The 21,837-nt window shown below is 38.1% G+C and overlaps 1 protein-coding gene across 1 annotated transcript; it reads right to left on the reverse strand.

The window, feature by feature from the left end:
* Window positions 1-5,331: 5,331 nt before the first annotated feature.
* On the reverse strand, window positions 5,332-18,676 carry minar2 (membrane integral NOTCH2 associated receptor 2). The gene is made up of 3 exons (XM_071906248.1): window positions 18,530-18,676; window positions 12,152-12,400; window positions 5,332-5,532 (listed from the first exon to the last, which is right to left on the reverse strand). Exons 1-3 carry the CDS (start codon window positions 18,674-18,676, stop codon window positions 5,332-5,334), a joined length of 597 nt encoding a protein of 198 aa, XP_071762349.1.
* Window positions 18,677-21,837: the final 3,161 nt, after the last annotated feature.

A 21,837-nucleotide genomic window follows, 5' to 3' on the forward strand; every position in this document is an offset into this window, starting at 1 on the left:
TTGATCAAAACGTGCTGTTTGGATTCCATGATTTTTAACAAAAACAATGAGAAGCAATTTTATCTTATTGAATTAATTATATCATATTCACAAGCATACATTTTCTAATAAAAACGTTTTCGGTTTTTGTTAAGGCATGAGAACAGTCACTTGTAACACTGATTTAGTTCCAAATACTGTGATATTGATTATTACAACACGTATTAGTCATAGTGCAATTTATTGAACTAACTCATCTTTAATAGGCTGCTGTAGATGTCTTTGCCAATTTCTAATTATCAGCTTCATAATGTATAATTATGAATTCATGAGTTGTGACTTAATTAACATTATGGGTTGAACGAACATCTTACCCATTAGTCACTTAACTGATCATATAACAGTTGCATAATTAATAATTTATAAGAATCACTAGCTTATTATAGTAGCAGACTTCCCAGCATGCATTTCATTTGAACGAAATCTCCAGAAACCCGTCCTTGTCCTTGTTTGAATAAAGTTGCAGGATAGAGACTTGGTTGACTGCTAATTGTCTGATGTCTGATAAAAATGAAAATATTGAGATCCAAGATAAAAAAAATACTGTCCAAACTTTAGATTATAGGGTGGTCACTCTTGTGCTCGCATTAGTACAATTGCTGACTTATCAAATTTTTTTTTTATGACAACTGAACAACTGGAAAAAAACAACAAAAAAAACTTCATAATCATGTCCATTGGAATGTGTGGACTTTATTGTAAACAAACAGAAAAATTTTGAGAAATTACCAAAGCTTGACGTTTTCCTGATAGAATTTGAATAGCTTATAAAATGACAACAAATGGTAAAAAAAAAAAAAAGAAGAAAAAATACGAAATATTCACTGAGAGAAATTGGAACACAATTTACAAAATTTGTAAATATAATAGTTCTACTGTGCACATTTCTCAATAGAAATATGAATCTAAATATTAATATGATCTATTATAGATTTGGAACAAAAGACTAGATGTACACACTGATATACAAAGCTCTTACAGTCTTTCTCCTCAGTGTTGTCGCCCGAGTCATAAACTGTGTGTGTGTGTGTATGTGTGTGTGTGTGTGTGTGTGTGAAAGAAATAGATAAAGAGATGGGGCGTCTCAGTGTTATCAATGTAAAAATGTATTTTGGGTGAGTATTGCACCTTTATGTGAGAAGGTTTCAGGCTTTATAGAATAGAAAGGAGCACAAAAATGAGGTAGTATGCCACTGTTTACAAGACTGCAGGGGTTCACGGTTCATGTTGTACTAGCCTATAAACTATAATGTGATTTAAAAAAGAAGTGTCACAAGATGGAAGAAAAGTAAAAGTTTGCCAATTTGGTGATATGAATTCACTGTAATCCTATCCAGGACCAAATGTTGCACACTTAAATGGTGGCTTCTGCTTATATCAATGACTCAGACAGCATATTCTTATTTACAAAAAATAACTTTATTTTCTGTCACTTGGGTGGCTTCATTCTTAGTCACCTCTTCTTGACTGACTCTTTACAGCAGATACGATTTCACAAGGCCAACAGTTTGCCTCCATTCATTGTCTGTGTGAAGCGAATAACAGTGTGTGCACAGCACGGTGGGACAGGTGGCGACCTGAACCAGGCCTGTGATGCAATGAGAAAAGTTTCAAAAGTTTTATACTATGCAAATAGGAACGATGTCCATAGATTAGAATGGTGTGACGTTTCAAATGGGCCACGCCCACAAAGTGCGGTACAAGTGATATGCCCCGCTCTTATTTCTATGGGCAAAACAAAAAAAATCAACATTTTCTGTGGTTGCTTTTTCTGTGTTCTGATAATTAATGGGAAATGTAGACTATATGGTGTAAATAATTTGTCGTTACCTTTTCACAGTTATCGAAGAACTGCATTACCATTAAAATGTTTCTTTCTGAAAGTCACAAAATGCTAACAAGCTAGCAAACTTCTGTGCAAACTCCGGTTCAAGAGTCATGTTAGCATTTTGAGACGCTAGCATTTTAACGTCAAATTATTTACACCATATACATTTCACATAAATTATTAGAACACAGAAAAAGCAACCACAGAAAATGTTGATTTACTGTTTTGCTCATAGAAATTAGAGTTTTGCACGTGTCTAAAATACTTTAGCTGCTAACTTAAGCGCTATAGCTTGCTAGCCTAACTATCCCATTATCCAAATAGCTGTAGCCACTTAGCTACCTAGCTTACTAGAGTAAAGCAGAATGTCAAGATTACATTTTCTTTTCCATATGTATGCTTATGGATCATATTTGCGCAAAATGAAATTATAAAAATGGTAAAATACAAAATAGGTCTCAATAAACAAACAATGTTAAACAAACTGAGAATTTACTCCCAGAATACACCCAATGAAACACTCAAGCGATGACTTTGGATAGAGTGAAGTGATACAAAATGAAGTGGTTACCCTTTGAACTTTTTAGACCCTGTCGATTATTCAACCAATCACAGAAGAGCAGCCCAAACCCAACTCCATTTGCCAACAATTATCAGATCACTCTCCAAACATACTCTCATTTGTCCTTAACATTGGCTTGGCCTGTTTGAATAATAATACACCCAAGTTTAAATCGTAACCCCTCAACTTCAAATGATCACGGTTCAATTCATTACATCAAATCACTTTACCCCTGCAGACTGAGAAGAAGCATCGAGCCAAGATGTGTTATGTTCTAACCAGTTGAGTGTGCCATGAAAACTCAAGATGTGACAAATGAAAATATGTATACAATAGTGTTTCCAGTCATGTGCCATTTAGAGATTTTCATTTTGTCCAAACTGTTTGGTTGAAACTGAAATCCTGTTGACAGATGGCTCTCTGACACATGCTTGGAGACCACTGATACACCGTATACATACAAGTTATTTAGCATCTTCGTTTGGCTTCATTAATTCAGATTTGTGAGTGTCAACTGAAGCAGGAGTACTTGCTAGATGTATGATCCATAATATTGATTGTTTTTTCATTTTTTACAAATAGATGCTGCAGGCATTGAACTAAAAAAACTAAGAAATACACAGTGAGGTGTGGCTACAAAAAATTGCAAAATCTAGAAACAAAATAGGCAATATTCTCAAAAAATTAATGAGCTGTGTCGTTATTTAGCAGGAACAATCAACATGATTTGGCTCTACAGCATAACCAACAGATAAACAGCCTCAGTATTTGCAAAAGGTAGTAGCTGAGCATTATTTGGAGTGCAAGTCATAACCAATATAAGATAAACATAGAGCTATGAGCTAATGCAGAAAAAAAAAATTAGGTTCAGAGATTAGGAGGAGGATCTGAACAGTGGAATGGGAAACAGTAGCCTAAATTTATTTAGGATGTTCCTGTAAAAAAAGACTGACATTGACAATTATGAAAAGGCAAGCCTCTTCAACATGCTTATCTCTGTCCTCTCTGGATAAAGCAAATCCTAATATATAAGGCCAAGGTGCTGTACCATACAAGAATTTTTGTTAGGATTTGCTTTTTGTATCACTCTTATTTTGAAATTTTAGTGTCTGAGAGAGTGTCCAGGTGGGCAAGGAGAAGACAGATATATGCAAAATGGTAGAGACGATTGGAGAATTGCTTTTTTATTTCTCTCTCCATTCATTGCCATTGTATGGTGAAAATCCAACGTGAACAAAGCAGATTCTGACAATATATTAAAAAAAAAACCCTGTCATGCTACTGAATTGTGTTTAAGTGAATCGCTTTCTTTATGTTTATTAAACCTTTCACTTTGAACAAGTGTAACACCGAAATCCTGTCAGAGGAAACTTATGCCGATGGAACGAAGAAAATAGTAAGTTTACCAATAATTGTAAATAGGCGAAAAAAGGTGGGAGACAGGACTTTGACAAAGTAGATTCTGCCAATATATAAAAAACAAGTCTCTTACTTTTTTTCGCCTATTTACAATTACAGTCGCACCAGAGCATGAGATAACAGAGAATCGCAGATTTTGGGGTTATATGATGGCCAGGAAGCTACACAACCCAAGGTACTATACCAAAGTTCAACATCACTTTAAGGGAAGGCGATTAGGCAGTTAGGTGACTGTTTATCTTTGTATGTGTGTGAGTGTGTGAAAGTGAGTCATCTACTCTACTATCTGACTTTGGAATAGAATCAAAAAAGCACAACAGCATTACACATCAGCTGAATAAGATAAGCAGAAAACTATCAGGCACACACTGTAGCTGAATGAGGTAGGCAGCAGCCTGTCAGGGTGGGAAAGAAGAGAAGATCCACTAAGGAGTGGGAGACTCATCGCTGGAAGGACAATTTAACCGGATAAGTCAATGCTCTGATTGCACTTGCACCCTAAAGTGGTCCGGCAGAAGACTCTGCTTGCTGCACAACCAGAGGATTGTCAGTGAGGAAAATGAAATAAGATAATGAAATAAATATGTACTTTTGGACCCACAGTGCAATTATTTGATTACAAAACACTTGGACTATGATGCACAAACTGTTTAGAGAAATTGGATGGACATTTTATGGGTTTTTTTTTAGATCGGTAAAACTGAAATAGTTTGGAAGAAGGCTGAAATAGAACTACACGGCTAACTGGCTGTATGTTTGGTGGTCCTACGAACTTCAATGGAGTCTCGACTGACACAGTGGTGAGTAGATAATCACTGAATTTTCATTTTGGGCTGAACTATTCCTTTAAGGTACAACCAATCCTCAGCTTCCACCTTTTCAAATACTGGTAGTCTGTTTGGTTGGTGTGCTGATGAAGGCTGTATAGGCCCTCTTCACAAACATGGCTCCCGTACTTCCGCAGGGTATAGATCGGTTCTCACCATTTCTGTTGTCAGACGACTGCGCAAGCTAACTGTGATCAAGGGTCACAAAATGCTAACTGGCTAACCAAGGCTAACGCTAATTTCTGTACTGTTAGCATTTTGTGGCCCTCGATCAAACCACTTTTTTTATAGTTGCACAGTCGTATGACAACAGAAACAGAAAGATATGTCAGTGACAACACCTGTATTGTGTTATGTTGAAATGCAAAATAAACGATCACAGACAGAGTTATGGCCGACAGAAAGTTCACTTTTTAACATTGCTGGCAATGGTGAGAACCGAGCTATATCCTGCAGAAGTACGGCGGCCATGTTTGTGAAAAGGGCCTATTGCCAAAACATTGTTCATTGTGACTGTTAAATAGTCACAGTTTCCCAGTTCTCTCAGTCTATACAAAGTAAAATAAGAATAGGGCCATGCATAAGATCACTTAAAAAAAGGTGATATCCTAAAACATTTGAATACATAAACTCTACCATGGCAATACTTTCATCAATCAATTTGTCTTTTTCGTAACCACAACCGGCACTGTAACGATAACAATGATTACACAAATAGACAAAATCACTGAAGCAAGTATTTTACAGAGTTTTTTCCTTCTATGCTCTGCTTCTTTCTTCTTTAACAATGAGTCAAATCCAGGTGTGTAGAGATCCTCAAGCCAAAAATCTAAATCTTTTGGAGTCTTCTCTTCCTCCTGCAAAGAACAAGAAAATAGGAACTATGAAACACCAACCAGTACGAATAGGTATTGTGGCGCTTCTTATTATCATTAATACCCATATACAATAATATTAGAATAAATAAGTTGTAAGTTTGTAAAATGCATATTTCAAGACAACTGACAATGTGTATGTAATGCAAATGTGTCCCCAGTCAATAGGCAAGAGCCTCAGAGTGAATTCTTATCAATATACCTGGCCATTACCTGAGCAATGTAAAAACTCTCTAAAGCTATTTTTTAGTGCCAGATCACCAAATTCATCATGATAATATACCATATATGACATATTGTAAAGCCCCTGGTCAAATGTATAGCAATATACAACAGCAGATACAATATTGAAATCATATCCCATGCATTTGCTGAGCAGTAGCTGCTTGTAGGATAATAACGTTTGTGCTGGAAAGGGTCATGCAAAGAATACTCATTAGTACTTTCAGAAAAGTGTATGTGCAAAGTAAAGAGGACTCTAGTCTACAGTGCATCTTTCTTCTGAGCTTAACAGTAAGCATTTAGTCAAAGGGCGCTGGGCTTTTTCCAGCCTCTCTTTCCATAAAAATCCTCTTATCTAGTGTCAGCACAAAATCCTTAAAGGCCATGTTGAACTGAGAAGCAGCTATAGCTTTTAACAGTTTTGCCAAAAAACAAACCGTCAGTATTTCAAAAACAGATAATTATATCATCAAATCTAAAAGGCCTTAAGATGACACATAGCATGAAACAGTAACCCAAAATAGATAAAGAATAATTCCCTCTGCATCATTGTTGGCAAAGTCAAATGATTCTGAGGTGCTTTATCTTCTGCCAGCAATCATGACTCAGATTTTTCAAATGGTGGATATCTCATTGAAATTGGAGATCTATGTTTTTTTGTGATATTTTACCAGCAAAAAAACTCCAGTAGGACCTATTGTTAATAAAGTATATAGTTATTACAATTTTGGCAGATATCAACAAGGGACCAGATCAGCTCAAAAAAAGGAGGTAGTGATACATTGACATACTGATAACATAATGCAACATTTGTATGAAAATTGAATTCCCGATCTCTGAATAGAGTAGATTATTCCCACACAGTATTTCAACTCTAGGTCATCTTCGGGGGTGTACTGTGTGTGGAAAGAATCATCCAACAAACCTAAATAAAGGGCAGTAAATCAAACTGGTGCAAGTCATTATACCAATTTCATGACACACAAGCTGCCATCAGTTTTGCCAGTATAAAAAGAAAAAAACCTCTTCTGTTATTGCTCATTAGTTCAGAAACTGCAATCTACCAACAACCAAAGGCCAACAAGGGACAGCTGATCCTTCTGCAGCCCATCAGAGGTTCAGAAACCTCTTTTTATCAGCAAACATGAGACTTAATGAACTATATAAAACAATTACACCAGGAGCTGTGGATAATGTTTGACTACTCACTTCTACGACCACACTGCCTCACAAAGACAAAAGTAAGTAAAGAGGCAGTAACTGACATTTATTCTGTATCTGTAGTTGCTTTTCACTATAAAAATACCTTGAACATTGTTTTAATATCACATTTAGCCAGCATAGGCATAATCACAAATAATGTAATAGAAATTAAAGATAACATTATTATGTTTTGTAGGTTGATGCAGCAATTCACACAAACTAGAATTTCTTATTTATCGAAAACATTAGACACCTCAAAGAGAGAATCCAGAAATGGTATGGAGTTACACTGAAAGATATTTGAATGAAGAACAGCTCCATCATGAACAGTGAGTCTGGGTTTCTGAAAATGAGAAATTAGAGGGATCGTCTTTGCTTAAGGAGTAAAATTCATTGTAATTCTGTGTCTCTGTCAATACAAGGAAATTAGAATTAATAGGAAAAAAGGAAATGAATACACAACTTGTTTGGCAATATAACATTAAGACGACCAAAACTGACACTAAGAGTTAAATCTCCATATACCAGCAATGTTGTGGGTTCAAATCTGGCCCAGGACCTTTGTTGCAAGTTATCTCTTTCTCCCATCCTTCCTGTCTCTTTTCACTGTGATGACACAATAAAGCAGAAATACCTTAAAATAATCTTAAAAAAAGAGACAATAGTCTTGACAGAAACATGATTATGACTGAGCATTTTATTAGAGTTCTGTGGAAACTGAAGGGATGACTGAGACTCCTGGCCTCATTATGGTTCACTTTTGCTGACTTTATCAAATTTTCACAAATTACATTTGATCCTAACCTTACTGAGGTACTGGCTGGCTGCAAAAACCTTTTAGAACATCTGACTCAATTTATTCACTTCTGTGATACTATGGATGTTAGACAACTTGCCTTTTGTTCAACAGCCTCTGTAAAGGTCTCACTTTGACATGAGTCAGCACTGGGTGCAAGAAAAGCGGTGGAGCAGCAGCACGAGTGAGAAATGGAAAGTAAAGAGGTGTTTCAAGATGGCCTTTCGAAATAGGTTGTGCTAGCTGACTCTGGGTGGGAATCATACAAAAAAAGGATCTCCGATTGCAGTGAAAGTTGAGGGTTGGGACGCAGAAACTCTGGATCTGGAGTGGGCAGACCTAGAAACTGTAAACTCTGGATCTGGAGTGGGCAGACCTAGAAACTGTAAACTCTGGATCTGGCCTGAGGGAAGTTCTTGATATGTCTGGAAAGTAGGTGAAAGAATATGACATCTCTGGATATAGGCTGGGGGAAGGCTTCTCTGAAACTAGGCGAACAAGAGGCCTATATCTCTGAAATTTTAATGGAGAAAAGTGTGAATTCTGAATGAGCGGGAAGAGCAGCAAGCTGGCTACATTGAAGAAAAGTAAGAGGGGATTCCTGACATTTCTGAGGGGAGAACAGAAGGAAATCCTGGCATTTTTTATTGGAGATTGAAAAACTGACGTGAAAAATGCCTCTGACTTCTCTTGGAGAGGTCTGTAGAGAGGTCCTGGCTTGCAAGTTTGGGGGTCTAGAACAAGTGGTTCAATTCTTCTTAGAGTTGGAAATGGAGAAGTCTCAATGGGAAGCCAGTGGTGATGCATGAACTTGTTCAATATTAGTCCTGCTTGACCTCGACATGTTGATCATAATATCTTACTTGACCGCCTCATGAACTACATTGGCATTAATGGCTTGGCTCTGGACTGGTTTAGGTCTTATCTCTCTGACAGATATTTCTTGGTGACATTAGGTAGTTTCACCTCCTCCTCTGCCAAACTCAGCTGTGGCGTACCGCAAGGTTCAATTCTGGGTCCAGTTCTCTTTTCTATATATATGCTACCCTTAGGCCACATAATTAGCAGACACAATATCTCTTTTCATTGTTACGCAGATGACACACAATTCTACCTTCCCGGAAACCCCAGGGATGCTAGTAGCTTGGTCTCTCTGAAAAACTGCCTTGAGGACATTAAAGTCGAGATGAAACGGCATTTCGAGAGTATCTAACTTCCGTATCGTGACGTATTTCCGAGTGAAACAGGAAAGACAGGCGGGACATAACGTTGGGAGGAATTTGATTTGAACGTTGAAAAGTGGGCGTGTCATAACACCCGAAGACACACCGAAGTACCGTGCTGTTGCTAGCTAGCTAACTAATGAATCTTAGCCTCTTAGCTCTGTGCGCTAAAAGTTGAAGATTGATTGATGGGTGGATGTCATGATATTATTGGTTGAAATTAGTTACGGGCATGCTTACGTAAGCACACAGCATATTTTGTTTTACAGGAAGAAAACATGATTGAATTTTGATATAAGAATACAATGAAATTGATTTTTGGTATTTTTTTTGGCATATATTGTTAAATAGGTGCACAGTATGACCGGGGATGTGATCTAAAATGGTTAAAAAGGCATTTTTCATTTCATCTCGTCTTTAAGTGTTGGATGTCTCAAAAGTTTCTCCAACTCAACAAGGATAAGACTGAGGTTATCCTGTTTGGTTCTCCAAATATCATAATAATAATAATAATAACACTTTAACTCAGCAGGCCATGACGTGTGTTCCTTGAGGTTCCAAGGTATAGAAGAAGTCAGACCTTTGAAAAGAGGGGGTGATAGAGATAAGACACTTTTGCAGAGAGAGGCGTTTTGGATACATACTTTACAAACTGAACACCCAAAAGGTCTGAACGAAGAATTATTATTAGGGTGTTTTCTCTGAAATTGTCTGAACTTGTATTTCTGAAATAGATATGCATTTTTTTGAATACATATTTAAAGTTTTTTCTTGTTGGTGTATTGATATGTGCTGCACTCATTCCAGTCCTTCTACTTTGTTGTTGGGCTCATATGTATTTGGAAACGCGGAGGGTGGCTATTAATTAGTGGCTCTACTCCTAACTTTAAGGAGAGCCCAGGCTGTTTGGGCAGAATTGCCGGCTTCAGCTGACTGCATGTTCTATTGTGCAGTTGTTTAGTTTCATAAGGTTTATATCTTTTGCCTGTACAAGGGAAAATTTAGCCTCCCTTCATTTCCATTTTCTGTGTAGAAGATCTGTTTTGTGGAATGATAACAATTTGTGAGATATATGTGCAGAGACATTTAGCTGTATTTTGTATTTTTTATTCTTATATTATATTTTTCTTGATACTTATTTAATATAATAAGTTTATAAGTGTTATGTTTATGCTGTGGATTGTGTATTCCTGGTATTAACCCGTACTGAGTGGGGGAAGCTGGTACGTTGATTTATCTTTGACAGTGACTTTTTGATCATGGATTTTTCATATTGATTGAATAATTAATTGAACTGTATGCATGTATGTATTTAAGTGTCACTTCCGCTTTGAGCAACATAACGCTGATGATGGCTTATTGCTGAAGCGCGTCCGTCGTTTGTGCTCTATAGCTGCCCATTTAATTAAAAGACAAAAGGACATTATGAGTGCTGGCTTTTCTTTCTTCATTTATTAATCTTTGGCTGTGCACCTAAGGAGGATTTTTTAATCGAGATGTACTCGCACTTGGCGGAGTTTGGTTCTCCAAATATGACACCAGGGCTTTAGGATGGTCTTGGCACCTTGGTTACCAATATCAAGCCCTCTGCCAAAAACTTGGGATTTATTTTTGACTCTTTTGATTCTCAAATACAAGCAGTTACTATTAAATTGTTTGCAGCTGGTTCAGAATGCAGCAGCTAGGGTTTTAACTACTGGAACTAAGAGAAGAGACCACATTACCCCCATTTTAGCATCCCTCCATTGGCTTTCGAGGTCTATTACCTTTAGAATACTTTTTAAGATTTTATTGATTATTTTTAAATCTTTAAATGGATTAGCCCCAACTTACATTTCCAACCTACACACCCCATATGTACAGGGACATTCACTAAGGTCATCAAAAAAGGCTCTGCTTTTAGTTCCAAGGGCTAATCTGGTAACTAAAGGGGAGAGGGCATTTGCCACCAGGGCACTTAAGCTATGGAACAAACTTCCTTTTAAACTGTACGGTCACCTGTCTTACTTCTTTTAAATGCACCTTTTTAAACTCTTACGTGATTTGTTTTTATTTTATTGTTTTATTCTTCACATGATCCATTTTACTTAAGCACTTTGTAACAGTTGTTAAGAAAAATGTGCTATATAAACACAGTACAGAAGATCCGATATATACTTGCCACTGGAAGCAAGCAAAACTAAGCAGTATTGAGACTTCAGTCAAGTCTCAATACCTATTAATGGCATGAGAACTGTAAGACCTTGAAGTGGGACAAGCTGTGGGAATGCCAAATATTCATAATGTATTGATTTAGTAGTGATAGAGGATCTAAGCTCATGCATTACTAGCATCCTTTCCAAAGATCCAAAGTTTCAAAAGATTCAAACTGAAAAACGTTCAGGTTGATTTTGATTTTATTTCAGCTAATGTTAAGAGAGATATTAAGTTTCAGTTTTTCCACTTTAGCTAAAATGTTTTTTCATGCCTAGTCTTATAATAGTTTTGTTCAAAGGATTATGAAAACATAATTCTTCCTCCTCTATTCTCCTCAGCTAACATGTGTTTTGTCCTGTCATCTACAGTGTATGTGCTATGACAGCAACTCCCACACAGCCAGTTAGTGGAAGGCAGCCGTCTCTTCACTGCACTGTGATTTACTAATAAAGAGGACGGATCTTATTCATCAAGTGACTTTGTCTTTGCTGTCACAGGGAACAAAATAATAACATGCTGTTATACTTGTCATCTTTTATTGGAGATTCAACTCTCACGGGATGCTATTGCATTTCAGAGGGAAATTAAATTTTTAGTTTGGCCTGGGAGGCACTGTATTCCTGTTTTTAAACACATATTAAGCATCACAGGTTTCAAATCAGTTTGAGAGGTGGTTGTTGGAGGTATAGTGGCTCTGTCAACAGCTAATCATCTATCTTCTGCATTAACTAGCTGGCAGAAGGCATTGATAAAGTGAGATGGAACCAGTGACACTCACAGTCCAATTAGCAGTGATTAGGGTAATAATATTGATTAGGTTGCAATGCATGGAGGCAGTGTAGCATGAACAATTTCTGTATGATTTTTTTTTTTATCTTTCCCATTCTTCACTGTCTGAAGTCAAATGCACAGTCTGCATATCAACCAACATCAACCATCTATCCTTTCTCTCCCAAATTACCTTCATATAGTCTGCAAGGTTGCCATGAACTGTTTGTCTGTCATACTCCTGGATGGTCCAGGAGGGCTTGGATTTCTCTGTGTCCCCCGTGTCTATAGTCCTTATGTCCATGTACAGCGGATTCCTTTTAACGTTAGGCTTGAATGTGACTGGAGTGATGTGCTTCTCCAGATATCTGTCCACAAATATCACAGGAGTAGCCTCTGGTGATGGAGGTGACCTGTTTTCAGTCAATACCGTTCGCTCCCTCTGTGGAGGTAAAGAGGGAGAGAATTGAATTACCATCTCCTTTCATGGTTTCCACATTTTTTTTTATACAGGGAGAAAACAGAGGAGACAAATATACTATGCAGCCTAAAATTTTAAATTCTTTCAATGCATTTGGTGTTTTCATAGAAAAAGTGGGGAGTAATGAAAATTAGGCTGCTTTTAAGTTTCATATCTTTGGTGTTTTGGAGAGAAAATGTTATTCCATTTCTTCTAGAAAAATAGATAGAGGGTATAAAATGCTGCTACGGTGAAATTATTTAACAAAATAATCTATGACCATTACACAACAGTCATGAAACTTTCTGAATGTCTTTATAATTATCAATCATCTGTTGAACAAGTCTCAGCGTCTCCCCCCTATCCTGGTAGCAAAATAATTCAAAATTCATGCTAAACACAGTGGTCATTGCAATGAGAATAAAAAAGAAGTTGCAAGCATGATGCTGTAAGATGTTTGTACAATTTTATAAGTTGTCGGAGCTGAAAGACTTTGGAAAGTGCAGGCAAAGTGACACATTTTAAAAAAAATAATGGCAGGAACTTTCCATCATTTGGGAAGCATTTTGTGTCTGTCTGTTGGTTGTTATTTGTGGCGACGTCATTATGTGCTGCTAAACTCTGGTTGATGTACTGCTCAGAGTAGATTACAAAATGGAGTGTAAGTGTTGCAGAAGAGGTGACCTCTCTCTGCAAATATTCATCAAATATTGTTTGAGATTATTTTTGGCATTTCTTTTTTTACAAAAAAAATAAAAAATTTGGGCTTCTTTTTTTTTAAATAAATCCCAATTTCTCTTTCTTTTAAAAGATTATGTTTTGTGACTTACCTTAAACAGTTAGTGGCCCTACCAGGCAATTGTACATAACCATAATAATAATAACTAGTCCATACCCGGGGATGCGCGCGCCACAACTACGTGCAGAGTTGCCAAAAATGCGCATAAACAGCGTAAATTTTGGAAAATGGAAAAATTAGCTTCGTCAGTCCCTGCCTATGCTAATGCTCAATGCCCATGTGCAGTTTCAGATTGATTGGCCAACCCATTGAGGAGCAAAATGGATGCAGACAGACAGACAGACAGAAGGACAGTTTTCCTCATTTTATAGTAGGATACATTTTATTTATGTAGCGCTTTCTCAATAACTCAAAGCACTTTACAACTTAAAAACAAAACAGCATTAAAACAGCATTAAAAAAACAGCATTAAAAACAGTTTGAGTACACTTAAACTGACAATGCAATCATGACTGATATGCTTCTCTAAAAGGTGAGTCTTGAGAAGTGATTTAAAACAATCAACATTGTCTGATGCTCTGACTGGGGGAGGTAGCTTGTTCCAGATGCGAGAGGCAGCAGAGGAAAAGGCTCTGTCTCCCAAGGAGTGGAGCCTTGTGTTGGGGATAGCCAGATGTCCATAGCTAGAGGATCGAAGAGAACGAGAAGGACAGCAGGGAGACATGAGTTCTGATATGTTGTAGCATTGCCACAGAGTTTCAGGCAGAAAGTCATGGAGCCTGGTCATTGTGTTCCTTGGGCAGGGCACTTAGTATTTCAGAAGTCCCTCCATAGGATTGCTAGTCGGTTTGCATGGCCAGGCATTTACACACAGGTTTCATAGTTCTGTAGTACATGTAGGATATGTCAGCTTACCTCAGGTAAGGGAGTAGCACGGGCCCAGTTGCAGCCACTGCCCATTGTGGAGATACCTTTTGAGAGGATAGGCATGGATGGAGTGGGTCCCTTGGGGAGAAGTTCCTCTGGGAATTGTTACATCAATCTACTCTGAGCAGTACATCAACCAGAGTTTTGTAGCACATAATAAGGGCATATTCAGACAGAACAGCCAACACACAGACAAAAATGCTACCCAAATGAAAGAAATAGTCAGTCATTATTGTTGAAAAAATGTGTCATTTTGTCCAAAACACTTGTCATACATGACAACTGTTGAGGAGATCAAATAGTTACTGGTAGCCCCAAGACTGCAAAGAGGGTAAAGATGAGACCACTTGGTCTGTTATTCAGATAACTGTGAAGTAAAATATATATGAATCAAATAAATATTTTATATTATTCTACAAAGATTCAAGTCAGAGTTAAGTCTGCACATGGGCTTTAATTAATTGTAAAACTGCACTTAGTATTTCAGAAATCCCTCCATAGGATTGCTAGTCGGTTTGCATGGCCAGGCATTTACACACAGGTTTCATAGTTCCGTAGTACATGTAGGATATGTCAGCTTACCTCAGGTAAGGGAGTAGCACGGGCCCAGTTGCAGCCACTGCCCATTGTGGAGATACCTTTTGAGAGGATAGGCATGGATGGAGTGGGCCCCTTGGGCAGAAGTTCCTCTGGGAATTGTTACATCTTGGTAATCTGTGATTATGCCACCCGCTACCCTGAAGCCTTCCCTCTCAGATCAGTGAAAGCCAGGTTGTAAATTGCCTTTTGTAATTGTTCTCCAGGGTAGGCATAGCTAGAGAGATCCTGAGAGATTGTGGAACAAACTTCCTTTCCAAGCTGTTGCGGCAGGTCTATTAGTTGTTAGAAGGGAGTTAAGATCACCCCTTATCACCCCAAAAAAGACGGGCTAGTTGAAAGATTCAATCAAACACTGAAGAACATTCTGAGCAAGTTTTTCTCCCAGACAGGCTCTGATTGGGACCAATGGCAGCTGTATCTGCTGTTTGCTTACTGGGAGGTTCCACAAGCATCAACTGGGTTTTCGCCATTTGAGTTGCTGTGCGGTCGCCAGGTGAAGGGGCCATTGGATCTCATGAAAGAATATTGGGAGGTCCGGGAAGCAGCTGGGGAGAATATGGTTGCCTATGTGGTGAAGATGTGGGAGAGGCTGGAGGAGATAACCGCTGTTGCACAAGAGAACATGAACTGCCCAAGCCAGTCAGAAATCTTGGTATGACTGGAAGTCAAGAGAGTGAGTGTTCCAACCGGGACAGTGACAGTAAGCCACTCACAATGTGGCATGGACCTTATCAAGTCACCAGCCGACTGGGTAGGGTCGCTTATGAACTGTACATGCCTGATAGGGTGAAGAAGTATCAGTCTTTCCGTGTGATCCTATTGAAAGAATTCCAGGAACCAGCCCAGCAGCCAGTCCAAGAACCAGTCCAGCAGCCAGTCCGGGAGCCAGTCCTAGAGCCAGTAAAGCAGCCAGTTCAGGAGCCAGTCCAGCAGCCAGTCCGGGAGCCAGTCCAGCAGCCAGTCCGGGAGCCAGTCCAGCAGCACCTGCTGGTCTATGAAGCTACTGTCGATGGAGAAATTGGTCTCTCTGCCTCTTCTATGATAGATTTCTCCCTGTATGATTGTTGAACGTTTTGCATTTGCATTTTGGGTTTTGGACCACTTTCGAAATGTTTTCAGCCATGCTTTTATGTGTTGTGCCTCAGAATGTTTTGCATTTCTGTTTTGTAGGGAGGGAAATGTATTTTGATAAGATTCCTACATAAAATCAATCCAACATCCAATCAAACATGATTTACATTCTGCTACAAAATTCAGTCCAACCTTGTCAAGTCTGAGGAAGGTGTTTTATAATCTACTCTGAGCAGTACATCAACCAGAGTTTTGTAGCACATAATAAGGGCATATTCAGACAGAACAGCCAACACACAGACAAAAATGCTACCCAAATGAAAGAAATAGTCAGTCATTATTGTTGAAAAAATGTGTCATTTTGTCCAAAACACTTGTCATACATGACAACTGTTGAGGAGGTCAAATAGTTACTGGTAGCCCCAAGACTGCAAAGAGGGTAAAGATGAGACTGTTTGGTCTGTTATTCAGATAACTGTGAAGTAAAATATATATGAATCAAATAAATATTTTATATTATTCTACAAAGATTCAAGTCAGAGTTAAGTCTGCACATGGGCTTTAATTAATTGTAAAACTGCACCCATTAGTATTCAAACCTCAGGCTGCACACAGTGCAATGAATGCACTTCTCTCCAATGGAAGTTCATACATTTCAAATGAGAGAATCCGTTACCACTGCATCATTTCATTACAGATGCACTGCGTTGTGATGCAGGTATTGCGTGTGTTTGATTTTTTCTACTTATATGTTGATAATGCATGCGTAAAATAAAAAACAATGTTGTTTCTTGCTGCCTCTTGTCAGTAAATCAGCAACCAAAAAGTGTGCTGTAATACTACAATGACTAACTAGTCTAATCAGTTTCATCTTAATACATTTAAGTTACAGGATTTGTGTAGCACTCTGTGGACACAACAACATGCATTCATTACAGATTAGGTGTGATCCTGGTGTCACACTTATGTTTTTTAACGAGCGCTTCAAATAACATTGGGGTTGGGTTTCTCCAAAACAAGCGTGTCCTAGTATGTTCTTAATTCATTGCAATTTAAATTAAAACTTTTTGGATTTGTTATAACTTTGCCTGGAAAGAGGTGTAATAATGTAGATTCAAGAAACTGTGTAATAATGGGCCCTAATCTAAAGTGAGTTGTGGATATATAAAACTATTTGGTGGATTTATAACAATCAAAATGAACTCATTTATACAACAATGTAATTATCATCGCAAATAATTATATTGATCGTAATGTATACAACTGTTAGGAGTTTTAGGCATGAGCAGATCTGCAGACAGAATCATATGTGATAATAAATAAGTAAATCATTAGGCTATTAATTTGCATGTCTGTGTTACATTTGTCTGTAGGGATGGTGACATCAGCATATTTCTCTGAAATGAAGCTGATATTAGTCAGTAGCCTAGTCCTCCACCTAAACAGATCAAATGAAAGTGCACTAAATTAGTGGACAAGCCAATCAGGCCTTTGGATCGGCATAGCCTATATTATTTAGAAAAAAACACTATAGTTGAAATTGTAATGTTGAATTTTGTTTGGTAGACTAGAGGCAAAGTAGAAAACAAACCTAGGCCAATATTTGGCACAGAGAAGCCTCAAGATTTCAAGATGGAACACACAATTACTATAATAATTGCTCTGACCACCAATGTATTATTAGGCAAACTGTGTGCTCTCTCTTTAATGAAAGATATGATAACACAATACTCCATATACTTAATACTTTTATGATCTAAGTGCAAGGCTCAATTTTCCCCAAACAAATAATTTCTTAAATTCTTTTCACCAATTCTGCTCATCCACATTACATTTTATTGCCCTATTCCAAACAAAGTTAAAATCTATTAGCAACATTGGTGGAAATCCACCAAACCTCACGTCCTCATAAAATTTATAAATTAAAATGCAAGAGCCAATGTTTTCGGGAACCAGTTAATGCTAAGCAGCAGATTGAAGGCATGAGGTCTAAGGTCAATGCTCCTATTTTTATCACTCTTTTTCCTAGTCACATCTTGTTAAGCCACTTTTATTCAATTTAACTGCAACACATTTTGGATTCTCTATCAAACATTAGACTGTCTTCCAGTCCCCTAGATACTGTTACTGCTAAATATTGACTGCTGTAATGCCCTATATTCTCTTGTTCCAAGTGACAGTCTGTGGCATGGCTCCAGATTGTGATGATTTCTGCTGCAAGGTTATTCATGAAGACTTCAATGTGTACCACAGGACAATATCATCCCTTTTTTAGCTTAGTTACTTGTTTGTTATAGAATTGAGTTTTAAAGGTTTACTAAAAACCACTGAGGCTCATCTAGGTCCGGCTCCAAAATATATCTCAGATCTTTTAACCCCTTATGAGGAGGTGTTCAGCCTGACATCCTCAGTCACCACGTGGCCATTTGAATGTCTCAGCTAAAGACCAAAGGTGACCGACTCCAAGGCTTTACAAGGCCCTGTCTGAGGAACTTCAGTTGGCAAAATCAGTGTCAACTTTTAAAACACATTTTTACAGTCAGGCTTTCATACAGATATTTCTTTACCTGTTCTGAAAAGCGATACACTAATAAAGTTTCTTGTACTACAACAGTAAAAAAGCAGTCTTTGCCCTAATATTTATTGTTTGCAATATTCCAGCCCATTATTTGGCAGCTTGTGCTGCCAATATCCACCCAGATGTGCATTCAAGTCAATCCATTTTTACTACACTCTGCCATCACAGTATACAATAGCTAAAACTGGACACGTACCTGGGAGTAGACCCTATTTTGCCAAAGTCTCTGACTGGACATGGCTGCCCCAACCTGGAACATCCTGTGGGTGACAGGCAGCATCCCAACATCCAGCTGGAGAAACTTCTCTGGGTGGTTGTTGTTGGGTAGAACAGAGATGTCCATGCTTGGTTCGCTGTTGCTCCCAGACTGACTCAGTCAGTAGTCTGCAGCCCTGGCTGGATGCACATGGTCAGTACAACTTGCCAGCTCTGTAATAATTTATGAGCAGCTAGATATTTATGAGCAGGTATCACTTGCAGGTGTGCGTAACCCAACCTGAGCCCTGTGTTAGAAACCAACAGTGTCAGTGAAGAGAGAGAGAGAGAGAGAGAGAGAGAGAGAGAGAGAGAGAGAGAGAGAGAGAGAGAGAGAGAGAGAGAGAGAGAGAGAGAGATATCTGAGTACTGGGTTATGTAAAACCTGGCACTAACAAAGAGTGTGACTATCTAATGAAGAAACTAACACTTCTCTGGGTAATGCATGATGCAGGGTGTAATCTACGATCCTTGGTCCATGATGTAATTTACTCTTTCCTTTTTAACCTTTACCCAGGCTGGATAGACTTTCTACACCAATGATCAGACTTCTCGGAGTACAGCTGTAACCTTCTAGCCCTCTGAATCCCTCAGGCTTTGCAGTTTTGTTACAAATCTCCTATCAGCCCCGTCTGGCTCCATCATGGAGGTCCATTGGAGAATTGGCTGTGCGCAAATAATGGTTAAATATGCAACAGCCGGGATAAAATAAAAAATAAAAAAGAGAGATAGGCTACCTGAAAAACATTGTTCTGATGTGGTTGTAGGTCAATTTATTAATGTTATAAATAAAAGTGGATAGTCTGATATGTGTTTCCAAATGTAGGTTCAGTAAACTGTACTTGTGTTTGTGTGATTGTGTTTTTAGTCCAAAACACTCTAGCTTGAGAAGTCACCTCACTTAACCTGACCAAATGTTGGCTAGCTAACCGGCCAGCAAGATAATTTAGTAAAGGAATGTTAATCAATATGCGACTACTAGCTAGCTTCTACTTGATATGTTACAAGATGGTCAGCTAGCTAACAAGCTGACATTATCTAAACACAAAATCAATCAGATGGATCAGTGATCAGTCAAAAACCAGTCAAAAACAGCACAGAAATTAACCATGTCACAGAAGTTTAGACACGCAATCAGCTGTTGTCCAAGAGCTGTGGACCTCCACCAGAGGGTGAATTATGTTGCCTGAAGGCAATTTTTAGAGCAAATTTGGTGCCTCACTTGAAGGCATAATTGTCAGTAATTGTTGAAAGAGGGCACAGCAATATTAGCCTACTTATTTTCCACTGCATTTTCCCAGTTAGGCCAAGGATTCAAATTAGCAACCTTCCAGTGACAAGCTAAAACCTTCAGGCTACTCAGTGATGAACTATTTTCTCTAATTACATCATTATCAAAGGAATTGCCACACTATCATGAACTGTTAGCATATTTCATGGTTATTAAGTTTTCACTATGAATCAGTTGGGTCGACTGTGAAATGAATGGAAATTCCTAAGATGAGTTTGACGTTTACTGCGCTGCTGTGCATGCCAAGTAGTGCGAGATCTGCTCCGTCGCATGTTGTGCTGAGTGAAAATGATTCACAGTAAACCTGAACACAGAGAAAGAACCCAAGTTGCTGATGTGTATTATTTTATAGGTGTCATACAGAGATTACAGACTGTTACCTGTGGGTTGTGTTCCTTGCTAGCTTTAGACTGTCATCAGTCATTTTACAGCAATATATTAGCACTAGCAAGAAAATCCTACACTGTGCAGCTCTACAAAATGTGTCAAACTAAACTAAAAAGGATGCAGTGTACAGACAGCAGTATTATGGTAGATAGTGATGTATGATTGCAAAGTTCCTTCATGATCAAACAACCTATGGATAAAAACTGTAGTAAAAACAAATACACAGCACATTGTTGTGCATACTGTATTACAGGTAAAACTCTATGCAGGATTTGCATACAACATTAATTATTGCAGCAGACTTGAAACCCACATCAACTTGAATAAAGTGTTTAATTTCTCAATAAAATATGATGTTCCAGCAGTTTCTTCTCCATAATAACTGCAAGATATTCTGACTTCATTATGCATTTACGTTGGGAGTGACAAAAAATAAGGCACAGTTTTTTTACAATAAAAAAAAGAAGGCATACAGGTTGTATTTCTGCACCATGTGAAGTCAACATTAGGGGAACTGGTGAGAACCGGTACCCATTGCAGCAGTATACTTCAGTGTAAACATGTACAGTGTTTCCTTGTTTTCTCCATCGGTCTCTTCAAGTAGAGGGAATAGCACTGTGTAGCACAGTTATTAACATGTTACAGCAGATTGTCCTCTATCACTAGTGAAGCAGGCAATTGTCTAAATTATGACCTGATGTTAAGAATTGTGCCAGTGTTGAAAATGACACACAAGCCAAGACCCGCTATAATCAGCTTAAATAGCCCATAGCATGGTAACATTTACTAACATGCAAGTTATACCGTGCATTTTGACCAGAAAATGTTGCTTAAAGCAATATTCCACTTAGTTTTAACATGGGGGTTATTTGGCTCTTGACCACCATGAAAACCAGAATATAAACTAATCACCAAGATCAGATGCAGCTGGACGAGTTTGTAGTGTTCAGATTTTTACTTCCCATTCATTTGAATGAGGCCATGAAAATAGCCTGAAAACTGACATTTAACACGTTGGTGAACAGATTCAACAACAGATCCTGCTTTTAAGACAACAAAGCAATCTTGGGTCCTTTGTCATTTTGCATTTCTATTCTTGGTTTACACTAAAATTAGTATTTAAAAATAAAAGTAGATCCAGTCTCCCAAACAGGAACTATCTCTCCTAAATGGTATTCCTCCGTATGTTCTCTTCTATTAATAAAAATGCTATTTGGCAAAATTATGTTCTTAAACGTTGGACCCACAGTCAGTTGAAAATCACAGCAGCAGGATCTGTTGTTGAATCTGTTCACCAACGTGTTAAATGTCAGTTTTCAGTCTATTTTCATGGCCTCATTCAAATGAATGGGAAGTAAAAATCTGAACACTACAAACTCGTCCAGCTGCATCTGATCTTGGTGATTAGTTTATATTCTGGTTTTCATGGTGGTCAAGAGCCAAATAACCCCCATGTTAAAACTAAGTGGAATATTGCTTTAAGCTCATTTCAGTCCTGCACACACTGATAGATATTTTGTCATACAAAAAGGAATATTTCCCTTGGCCCTGAAGGCGTTGTGAATTAACAA

Source organism: Centroberyx gerrardi, chromosome 2 (assembly GCF_048128805.1).
Source record: "Centroberyx gerrardi isolate f3 chromosome 2, fCenGer3.hap1.cur.20231027, whole genome shotgun sequence".
Lineage (NCBI taxonomy): Eukaryota > Metazoa > Chordata > Actinopteri > Beryciformes > Berycidae > Centroberyx > Centroberyx gerrardi.